Genomic DNA, 12,308 nt, shown 5'->3' on the forward strand with positions numbered 1-12,308 from the left:
TCTCTCCCCAAAGCCCCAGTACAGAGTTGTGTATTCCAGTTGCACGTTCTTCTAGTTCTTCTATGTGAGCTGCCACAACAGCATGGCTACTAACAGACGAGTGGTGTGGTTCCGTGCCGAAGTGGAGCGCGCTGAGCTTGAACCACTAGGCCATCGGGGTTGGCTCCACTATGTGGTCTTTCGTGTTTGCCTTCTTTCACTTAGTACAATGTTTTTCAGATTTATCTGTGTTGTAGCATGTATCAGTACTTCATTCCTTTTTATGACTGAATAATATTCCATTGTACAGATATACCACATTTTGCTTATCCATTCATCAGTTGATAGACATTTGGGTTGTTTCCACTTTTTAGCTGTTATGAAGACTGCCGCTAGACTTTATGTGGATCTATGTTTTCATTTCTTTTGAGCATATACTTAGAACTACTGAGTCATATGATAGGTCTAAGTCTGACTTTCCAAGAAACTGCCAGATTTTTCCAAAGTGGCTGGACCATTTTACATTCCCTCCAGCATCCTAGTCAACACTTGTTGTCTGTCTTTTTGATTACATCCATTCTAGTGGGTGTGAAGATATGGGTATTTTAAAATTGGCTTTACCAATTTGCACTCCCACTGAAGGTGTGTAATAGTACCTGTTTCTCCACATCCTCATCAACAATAGCAGTTATCAATCTATTTAATTTTTGCTTTGTGAATATTTGTGTAAAATCACCCCATTGTTGCTTTAATTTGCATTTTCCTGATGCTAGTGACATTGAGCATCTCTTGACATGTTGATGGGACATTTGTATTTCTTCTTCTGGGAATTGCCTATTACATATTTGTTCATTTTTTATTAGATTGACATTTATAGATGTTCTGTACGTAATGTAGGTATTTTTCATTTGCCGCTATATATGTAGTGTATCTTAGTCTGTTACCTTTCTTTTAACCTTTTTTATGATTTCTTTTTTGTACAAGAATGTTTCATTTTCACTAGCTGTCAGTTTTCCTCACTATAGATTTTGGGTTAGATGTCTTGCTTAGGAAAGTCTCTCCCATTCCCAGGATTATATAAATATTCCCTTATATTTTCTTCTAATACTTCTATAGTTTTACTTTTCTAAAGCTGAACCCTTTAACAAATTTGGAAATTAGTCTTACATGTGGTGGTAGACAGAGGAATACATATTTGTTTGGTTTCAATGGCCTCAAAACTTTTCACCGAATTGTTTACCCTAAATGATTTTAAATAAAATTGTACCTCAATCATGAAGTAAATTTCAATATGTAGATGAGTCTCTTTCTGGACTTTATATTCTGTTCCATTGATCTATTTGTCTACTCTGGGCCAATATCAGACCAGTTAAATTACTATTGCTTGAAAGTGTGCTTTGGTATCTGGTCAGGCAAGTCCCCTTTCATAATTCTTATTTTAAAAGAAAATATCTCAGTTAATCTTTGTAAGCGTAATGAAAATGCTTCTGGTTCAATGAGACTCACACCATAAGACAAATATTCTACCATAGGGTAGAACCACATAAGGGGTTAAAATGGAAAAACCAGGGTGATTTCATGTCCTTTAGCTCCATCACAACTAAAAGTGCAAGAGCACTTTGGTCCACTAGCAACTCTCCTGTACACCTCTCATGCCAGATCTCAACCTCTATTTCTATTCTCCATCAAGAGGAACCAGGATTTCTTGAAAGGCATATAGTCCTATGTCAGGAAAAAAAATTAGGATGGTCTGAAACATCCTATTGTTGTAACAAATTAAGGATGCTTTCATAGCTATTAGAAGCAGTATTTTATACAAATAAATAAAATAAAAACACGGGCCGGCCCCGTGGCTTAGCGGTTAAGTGCGCGCTCTCCGATGCTGGCGGCCAGGGTTCGGATCCCGGGCGCGCACCGATGCACTGCTTCTCCAGCCATGCTGAGGCCGTGTCCCACGTACAGCAACTAGAAGGATGTGCAACTATGACATACAACTATCTACTGGGGCTTTGGGGGAAATAAATAAATAAATAAATGTAAAAAAAATAAAAACAGATGAATAAGCTGGAAAGGCTTCCACTAGCCAAGCTGTAATATTCTGAGCATCAAAAAAGGGAGATGAAAATTATAAGCTGTATCTATAAAAGGCCACAGATTCATGATACTCAAGAGAAAAAGGAATTGTAATACAAAATAAGGATGATTATAGGAGACGTTTAAGGGAATATTCGTGTATGAGGGTATTTTGCTCGTTCTACTAAGAATATACATTTTCATGAAGTACGGCCACGTGCTTGTTTCTAGCTATGCATACAGGAGAGAATAAATAGAGGAAATCTGAAAGATAAAGAAACTAAAAAAATATAGTACCAGAAGAAGACTGATCATCATCAGGGGTCACATGTAATAACCAAGCAGAAAAGGAATCATTGATCATATACAATAACACATTTAAAAGGACCCAACAGTATGTCCAAGACAATAAATAGCCAAATGTCTTAAAGAATTCACCATGATGACTCTTAGTACATAAATCTCAATATGATCCTAGTAATTATCAAGATATTGATAAGGCATACATAGGTTTTCAAATTCAGAATACTTGTATCTGAAGGACTGACAGCTGCTGCTAAAATACCATATATTCTATGCAAAGTGTAGCATAACATCTTAGCGTGAATTTGTTTGACATAATGAATTGCCAGCCTTGACTGACACAAGGCAAGAAGACGTAACTGATTTGGGGGGGAAGGCTGTCAAAGACGACAGTCAACAAAGGGAGACTCCAGAACCACCTTCTAACCCTCAAACTGCACACAGCCCCCACCTCCAGTTCTGACGCCCATCTTAAACAGATCAGACAAACTCAGCTGCATGGTCCAAGCATGTGGTGATTTTTATTAAGAATAACTTTGGTTCTAAGAATTCCACCCTCAATTCTGTAATACTTTCCATTAAAAACAATTATACAAGAGCAAATACAAAAAATATTAAATTATGAAAACAAACCCATTAAGGCTCCCTTTATATATATTATATACACCCAAACAAGTCAAGATTTTTCAGTAGAAGAATAGAGTCAACTGTTATAGCTTAGAAAGCAACACTGCTTTACTAGCAGGAGACTATAAAACACTCAACTATTTTAAGAAAACCATAGGGTGGGAAAATGGAGCCATTTTTGTCAAAAAGTGGCTCAAAGCACAAAACTGCTTGGATATTTATGAGTCCTCGGGGTGTGGACTGTACAGTATTCAGTGTGGGGGAGACGGATGCCTTTTTAAACTCAAGCCAGTGAGCTGAGCTGATCTGACAACTTCAAAGAGCTTCTCCACCTGTGCACTCCACTGCTTAGTCATCAGTCACCACCTTACGCTATTTACAAGTCTCCTTTTGGCCAGACCTTCTAAAGTAACTACACATAATTTTGCAGATTTGAAGTGAGATTGGGAGGGAAATGCTTTTTTAATTTTTTTTTTTTCCCCAGGGAAGAATGATTTCTAGGTAAGTTCTAGGAACAGAATTGATCCTTCTAAAGGAGCCTGTCAGGGCCCTTGAGAATTTTGTCAAGTGGCAGAATTGCTTCAAGGACACAGGATCTATAAAGATCTAACATCCAGTTAGATTAAAGGCTAGAAGCCAGTCCTGAATCTTCATTTTACAAATCACATTGTTAGTCCATATACACGAAGAAAGAACTCTAGTCAATGTGCAACCAGAAATGTCCTTTCAGGATGGTCAGTCAATGGACTTTCTTCTCTCAAAAGGAAGAATGATGGAAAACAGTAGTTCCCATTCCATCCTTCAAAAGAAAACTGCGATACAGCAATATTTTATCGTAAACATCTCATATTTTATTCAAATAATACTTGCTGATGAGAGAAATCATCCATTTCAGGTGTAATCAACATGTTCTCTAACTAGCAGTGTATTATCACTGCATTTACTTTTATCTTGTTCACATGAGGATTGACTAGGATCCTAACAGTCAACTCTGAAAACTAAAGCATTCCCATAGAAAGCTAATTTCTACTATGTTTATTAAGGATTCAAAAGCTTGGGATCTCGCTGTCTATGGGCCTTTCAAGGAAGCATGAGAAGAGTCTTCAATGTAGAAATTACTGGCTGAATCGTCTCTATGGAGAACATACTGAATCCACACAAATTCTTCCAGATCGCCCCAAGTAGAAGGTACCCCTGCCCATACCAGCAGTACGAAATGGATTTCGCATAGGAATTTTGCTATTATTCTAACTCGGACATCACTTGGAGGAGCACGCTCGCTAGAGTGTGGAAACTGAGCAGCCTTGTCCTTCACCTCGATTTTTCCTGAGAGATGCAGTACAGTAGTCATCCACGTCATCATTATCCACAGCATCACCGTCGCTAAGAGAGTGGTGAAACAGTCTTTCTTCACAAGAAAAGAAAGGCAAAGAAATAGGTGATCGTTAATCAGAAATTTTCATAAGTTGGATTCTAATAATATTCAAAGTGTACAAATGCTATAAATCTTCCAACAAGGCCCCCTTGAGAGCAACCTACATTTGTTTCCCATTAAAATACCCAAAGAACTCCTCCTTGCCCAGTTCCCAATGGGAGCTTTCTGCAAACGGCTCTCGAAGAGATCAAAAGATGTGGACCCTCCACTCTTGACGTCGAAGTTGGGTTACATGGACCAGTTTTTATTCTCCAAAGGATCGGGAGATTATTCCATTTCAAAGGGCTAGCTCAGCAAGAAATTGAAAAGCAAAACAAAACAAAAACCCTAACAGTTGTCAAAGCAATGAATGGATTTATATGATGTGCCTTCTCTGGACTGGAATGTCACCGTGGAGCCTACTAATATCACAGAGCCAAAAGGGATTAAAATGAGATCAAGATGGACATGTATGTATTTTTGTTCATGTATTTTTATACCTGCTCACCCCATTTCTGAACCTTAGTGCCAACAAAGGTAACAGCTGTGCTCAACACGCACATGAACATTCTCCGGGTGTTAACTCTAACACGGGTGAAAGTATAAACTAAACAAGAAAACTGCGGGTTCTCAAAATAGAATTTACGAACATTGGGTGTAACACATCGAACGCATTTCTGGGCGACCTAATAGATAACTAAAGGAACAATGAAACACATTTTCTTTAGGTTTTCAAAGAAAAAAGGCTCTCTGCCCCACTAAACTTGGACTGGAAGAAAAACCAAGTAGTGCAACTCTCAAGAATTTATTCCAGTGTCCTCTTCCTCTGCTGTTGCTGCTTTTTTAAATTAAGTCTTTGGACACAGGTCCGTTACCCCAACTCAAGTGCTGGTCAATGTCCTTCGTTTGGCGAACAGAACTGCACTGTCACAGGTAGTTTATCCACCCAGATTGTAGGAAAACCAAAACCAAATCCTTTTTAAAGTCACAATTCTCTGCTGGCTGGGACTCTCTCCAGGGGCTCCGGCCCTGAGATTAAGTGTTGAGGAGACGCCTGTACGCAGCTTCCGTGCGTGATGGGCCGGGCGTGCGGTCTCTGCGGCCTGGGCCTAGGACTCCTGGGCTTGGGCTACTTCTTGGCCTGTTCTCCTGAGATTGCCTTTGACCTTCACGAACTCTGGGGCGTTTTCTTGCTCCTCTTGTAATTTCTGCTTCTCAAGTTCAAGCTAAATGAAATTCAGAAACAGGAAAATTAATTACAAACTGAGAGGCTTTTCATGACACTCCTCCTCTTTCCAAAGTCCCTAACGACTTCATCTCCCAATGGAAGCAATTCTCTCCTGGTCTCCATTTTAAATATATATATATGTATGCACGTGGGCCCTGTGGTAATTCTGCACAGGAGCAGCAGCCGATTGGTTGTTACCACAAGCAATATCAAGAGATGACAAGAACCTAAAAATCCAGGCTAAGAAAACAAGATCCTGAGATAACACACAGTTGCCCTGTCGTCTTAGCGAAGTTGAACTGCACTCAATTGCTTGAGCTCCCAACACTCTGCTGTGAATTGAGTGATCTCCCCTGGTTTGGGCTCTGCCTCTTGAATCTCTTCTAGGTCCTCAATAGAATCCTTGTCTTTACCTTGAACGTATTTTAGCCTATTTGCTGACATTTTATCTCATATTTTCCTTTCACGGTATCAACACTGATATCTGACATGTCTGGTAAACTTTGCTCATTCCAACATCCTTATTTCTCAGGACAAAAAAGACAACTTTCGAGGTCAGTCAGACAGAGAAAAACAAATACCGTATGATCTCTCTCATATGTGGAATCTAAAAAAACTGAAATCGTAAAAGCAGAGAGTAAAATGGTGGCTATCAGGGGCTGGGGGTGGGGGAATGGGAGATGTTGTTTAAGGGGACATACTTGCAACTAGTAGACAAATAAGTCCTGGAGACCTAATACACAGTAATGTGATTATAGCTAACCAAACTGTATTATAAACACTAAACTTAAGAGACTAGATCTTAATTGTTTTCAACACCAGAAGAAATGATAATAATGGGATGCATTAGAGGTGTTAGCTAACGCTACAATGGCAATCATACTGTAATATAATCGTATCAAATCAATATGCTGTATCCTTGAACTTACACAATGTTGTACGTCAAATATATCTCAATAAAAACAAAAAAGACAACTTTCACCCAATCACTCTCACCTGCTCCAACTTCTGCTGCCGTTTTAATAGTTCTATTTCCAAGTCAGATTTCTTCTTTTGTGCTTCTTCTTCCTTCTGCTTTATTACTTGATCTCGTTTTCGCTTTTCCATCACTTTCTGCAGTTCTGGCTTATTCTGAGGGGCAAGACCCCTGCAAAAAAGCATTAACAAAAATAAACAGTTTTAATCCAATGGACACATCGTCCATGCAGAGAAATCTAATTGAAGGCATCAGCCCCAGAAAAGGGGTCTACCGAATTAGCATGATTGTGATGCCAGCTACCAGTTAACAGTCAACACTGGTGGTCTCAGAGATTCTCGAGCATGAAAGAAAGGGCCAGAGCATCTTCCGAGTGTAAGCAAAATCCATTCATTCGATAAAAATGTATGAGGACCTACTGTGTGCCAGACACTAGGCCAGGCAAAGGAGCTTAGTGAGAGTGGGATGGGGTAGGGAACAGCACGCTCATCCGATGGGTGTGATGAGCACCATGACGGAGATGGAGATGCCCAGAATATGAGATGCCCCCACCTGGAGTTTTAGGGGAAGCTTCCCAAGTTCTAGCCCCTGATCCCATGTACTAAATGTAGCCTAGAGACAGGCTAGCACAGAAATTTAAATAGAAAAATGGCCCGGAAAACCTCTTCCAAATTTTTCAGATTTGGAAGACTATTCTTGTGCATCTAAAGGCAGGTCCAAGATTTCCTCATGACTGGCGGGCATGGCCATGGAGAACTCTGATCCCCCAACTCCCAGTCCAGTGCTCCCCGCAGCAGAACCATTTCAGGCGTGTAGTTTATGATGACAGTGCACGGGAGCCAGGCTTCAGGGGAAGCTCTACATTCCCGAGGGATAAATTAGGGCTGCCGTCTCTTCAAATGGGAAGAACCGAAACCAAAACACAGGCAAGCCCCTACCCACCCTCCCCCTAAAAATGTCTGAGGCAGGTCAGGGGAAGGACATTCATTCCATTTCCTCAGGCGGGATTTCTATGTTAACTATTAGCTAGGACTCTCCTTAGGTCATTTCCTTAGGGTTTCACCAGCCCAGGCTTCCCAAGGCGCTGGCTGAGCCGGCCCACCTCCCCCTTACTGTCTTCCCTCTCTTCACTCTAGCTCTTAAGTAATCTCAACTTGATGTTAACATTTACTCAGAGCATTTAAAATAAAAATGAAACCAACGACGGAATAGGAAAAACACTATCCATTTCAGGCAGCACAGGGTGTAAGTAATGGTGGGCGTATTGACATTCAGGCACCTACCCACACACACACTTGACAGAACGAACAGTAACTCGGGCTTTTCTGGGCTACAGGAATGAGCACTGCTGAATCCACCTGGACTGAGATGGGCCTGTGCACCTGCCCTCCACTTTCTGGTCTTGCTGACGAGGACTGTTGAGTCTGTAGGTCAGGGGCGTCTACCTCAGTGGTTGTTCTCTGAGCTACGTCAACCAACAGAGCTGACTAAGCAGCAAGTGTCGTTTGAGTAACAGTTAAATTGAATCATTTCCAGAACGTGTGCTCTGGTTCTAAGAAATTCAGCAACACACTCAGGTCCATTTCTTTCAGATTCGCACTATCACATCTGTAAACGAATCCTCAATTTTGTACTCCTCATTTACCTAATGATCATTTAAAAAAATTCTGGCATCTCTCCTAACTACATATTTTTTTTAAATCACAGTAAACTTTTCAAAGTAGCTGCTTACAGAGTAAAGAGCAGTATATGCCCCATCACTAAAGAGAAAAGATATATAACCAAAGCAGCATGTCTCCACAGTCCCAATTTTCATCAGCAGAACTTTTGGTAATAAAGAAGGAAGAAAAACATTAAATTCAGACGTTAAAAACTTTAAAAATATTAAATTAAATTTCCAGTGAGACCAGACACGTTACTGTTGTGATTTAATTACAGTCTGTTTCACAGTTATTAAGATCGTACAAGGGGGAGAGAAGTATAGACAAACTATTCTGGAAATTAAATCTTTAGTGCAATAAAAACTGCTTATGGTACTTTGCTCACAATAAATGTGTCATGAGCACAGGGCACAGGAAAATTTGTTTGTCAATAATCTGAGTAAAGACCCATCAGTTTCACGACTATTAAAAAGCCTCGGTGTGACACTACCGAATTCAGGGATTAAATTTTAGGATTAAGAATGTAGCTGTCTGCATAATTTAAATTTCATACATTTTTCTTTCCCTGTATTTCACTGGCAAAATTAACCATGACTGTTATTAAATTCTTCTGGATTATGCAAAAGCTGTTGAATAAACCTTGACATAGGACATGCCAAGCTGACATTCTACTGCAACATATGAATGGGTTTCACTGATACACAGTATTCATTTTCTGTTCCAAGATTTTGCACAACGGTGGCAGTAAGATAAAATATTTAGTAAAAGAAAAGCTCACGAAAATGGTGCTTATATGATAAATGTTCTGCACTTACAACAGTCGACAAGTCGTCCAAATTTAGTTAATATTTTATCACAGCGATCACTTCACTGTCTGTGCCAAACGGAACAAGTCAAGCCATAAGCCATGCCCATGAGGGTCTCTGAGTCTAAAAATGGATCAGACTACACAGACAGCATGGACAGACAGAAATGAGCTTCTCCAAATTTCATAAAACTACAATATCATTCTTTGTGTGACAAGAGTTGATTCTCTTGAATCATTTCTGACATATACAATTAACAAGGAATCTTAATCCCTCTGTGACTGACAGGTGCTCAAGTCCCAGAGGCTTTGTACCACTCAAGACCAACAGTTACTCCCAAGCCTGCCTCCTGCGAGCATTATAGTGGGCCAAGCCAATTTTTAAAATTAATAAGTACTCTTTGCAAAAAAAATGTTAGGTAAAATATACATAAATGTAAAATAAAAAGTGAAAGCACACCTAAACTCTCCCTGTTAAAGAAATCTTGGGAGCACCACTTACGCTGTGTACTCTGTCAACAGTGGTCCCCAAAATTGTTCAAGGTAGAGGCCCTGCCCCCATGGACCACTTCCCACTCCTGCACCCAGAGATAATGCACCGTTTATGTTCCTCCATACTTTCTACACGTTTACAGAGTTCTTCTACATTTCCCTTAATATCTGCACAACAGAAGCGGCATAATTTTGCCACTGTCATATTGACAAATGTTAGTCTGTTTCCAATTGCTCCCTATTAAAAGCAATGAGGGGCTGGCCCAGTGGTACAGCGGTTGAGTTTGGCGCAATCCGCTTCGGCAGCCCAGGGTTCAGAGGTTCGGATCCTGGGTGCAGACCTACACCACTCATCAAGCCATCACAGCACCATGCCGCTGTGGCGGTGTCCCACATACAAAAGAGAGGAAGATGGGCACAGGTGTTAGCTTAGGGCCACCCTCACCAAAAAAAAAAAAAAGCAATGAGGCTTCCTTGTACATTTATATTTGCACTGTTAATCAAGTATTTCTGTTGGCTAGCTTCATGGAAGTAGAATTGCAGGCTAAGTGTCTGCACATTTTACATTTTGATGTGCATTGCCAAACTGCTCTCTAGAAAGCTGCAACAATTTATACTTCCACCACCACTGATGAAATGCACCGACAACTCTCAATGGTACGCTTCACGTTTCACATAAACCACTGAATACATTCAGCGGCAGACTGGAAGGGGCCACACTCACTCCACCTCCAGGCTAGGTGCACTTAAACCCATAAAAGAGAATTTGCCTCCTCACCGGGGACAGCACTGAGCTGGAGGCAAGGGCTGGCTCAAATCCGAATAGAACATGCTCCCCTGCCCACCCAGCCAAACCTCTTTTGGCCTGATTTTTTTCTTAGGGTGAAGGGACGGCTGCATTTGGATTTCAGGCCCTTGATTTTAATCTTGGAAGCTTCTGGTTTGGCCTGCCTCATCTACATTTTTGGCTAAGCCATTTCTATTGAATCCATTTCTGCATGGATTCAAACGCAAATACTCTTATCACACCTTCGCATATTTTTTCCTATGTCGTACAGCAACAAGTATTTATTGAGGATCTATTTGTCTAGCAAAGCATGCCAAATGAAAATCAACTAAAAACAAGGAAATCAGAAACCTTTAACTGAAATGTGTAAGCCAAAGAACCAATTTTAGGAATGTGTTGAAGTAGCCAGGTATTCTATATTTGCCAAAAAAAAGTACTCTTTGTAGAGAAGATAGAATCTCCCTAAACTCTAGTAGAAATATTCTTTTAAGACCTCTTGAACACTGATCTTTCAACTAAAAAAATAATGCCTCTTGAAATATGTCTTTTTATGCCGTTGGGAACACTTAAAAAACCTGAGAACCTGAAACAGGGTCGTAATAATCAGACCTAGTGGGAAACTGTGACCAGATCGAAATTTCAAGACTTTTAACCTGAAACTTAGCTGGGTCCAAAAGGTGGCAAATAGAGGAGCAGAATTATATCCTTGAAAGAGTGCAGGTTCCAATGTTAGAATCCCATGAGGATCTGTTCTCCTAAGCAGCGACTCTGCTTTATCTTATGATCTCTAAAAAGTAACTAGGAAAACTCGGAACTAACCGCCACAGGGCTTTGAGACACATTTCTGGAGATGCAGAGCAAAGGTCCCGGACTCCAGGGCCAGCTTGTTTTGTGTTGATCTCATTTTTGTCTCCCTCCAATTTCCCCACCCGCTTCTTCTAATTTATATCATGACTATATTTGATTTATCTCTATAAACTGCCTTTAATTCTGTTTATTTCTACCCTTTTTACTCCAAAAAACGACTGTGCGATCCTGAGAAGACTCCTTAGCCTGCTACTCTGAGTTTTCTCTTATTCACATGCCAAATTAGGGCAACTCCAAGAAAACATGCACTGGGTTACTAGAAAGGTCGCTGGATAAGATAAAATATGGGAAGGCCCTTTATAAATTGTAGAAAAATAAGGAGAGTTGCATTACAGTACAAACCAGTAATCAAGGACGATTATCCTTTAACCACATATTATTGATGTGATACTTCCTATTATTGGGCACTAAAATTTAGAAATAAAAACCCCACAATCTCTATAAAGTATATGTGATAGAAGACGCACAAAAGAGAAGAAACTGCTTGAGAAGTTTTCACTCTAAAAAGTCGTATTTCTAGTAAGAGAATTTGACCCAACTAAGATTTTACCTTGAAAAACCTGAAAACATATGATGAGATATATTCATTTAAATTTGAAACCTGCCTTTTCCTTTCTTTCCTTTTTTTTTTTTTTTTTAATGTACTTCTACAGCCAGATCAGAAGCTTTCAAAGAAAAAGAGGAAAAAGCAACAGGGATTTCCAGATGACACCACATAGGAAATGGAAGATGGATGGGACTAACCGAGCACTTATATGACAGGTATTTTAATAGGTATTGATACACGCTAACATTTACTTTCATCTTATAAGAAAGATATTTTTATCCCCTTTTTTATAGATGAAGAAACAGATCTCAAGAAGGGGGACCTTGTCCAAGATCATAAAGGTAGGTCAAGTTCAATGGCGAACCAGGATTCATAGCATTTCTTTCTGACCTCAAAGCCCATGTCCTCTCTACACCGTGGAACTTGAGGGAACATCAGCATTCTCCCAAACTAGTTCAGCTGGGCCTTGCTAAGAGTCAGCTGTGTAAACAAGGAAAAGAAAGCATGGGCGAGAGAAGGTCAGACAGAAGGGAGGGCCATTTCCACCGA

At 40.1% G+C, this 12,308-nt stretch overlaps 1 protein-coding gene across 4 annotated transcripts in view; it reads right to left on the bottom strand.

The window, feature by feature from the left end:
* Positions 1 to 2,852: 2,852 nt before the first annotated feature.
* The window catches only part of FAM107B (family with sequence similarity 107 member B), a 207,286-nt gene continuing 197,830 nt past the window's right edge, over positions 2,853 to 12,308 (bottom strand). For all 4 annotated transcript variants that reach the window (XM_058532450.1, XM_058532453.1, XM_058532451.1 and 1 more), the window contains 2 exons: positions 6,621 to 6,771; positions 2,853 to 5,622 (listed from right to left, as the gene is read on the bottom strand). In XM_058532450.1, the coding sequence (XP_058388433.1) occupies positions 5,506 to 5,622; positions 6,621 to 6,771 (268 nt within the window). In that variant the 3' untranslated portion in view covers positions 2,853 to 5,505. The remainder of the gene's footprint in view (positions 5,623 to 6,620; positions 6,772 to 12,308) is intronic.

This window comes from Diceros bicornis, chromosome 36 (genome assembly GCF_020826845.1).
Source record: "Diceros bicornis minor isolate mBicDic1 chromosome 36, mDicBic1.mat.cur, whole genome shotgun sequence".
Classification (NCBI taxonomy): Eukaryota; Metazoa; Chordata; class Mammalia; order Perissodactyla; family Rhinocerotidae; genus Diceros; species Diceros bicornis.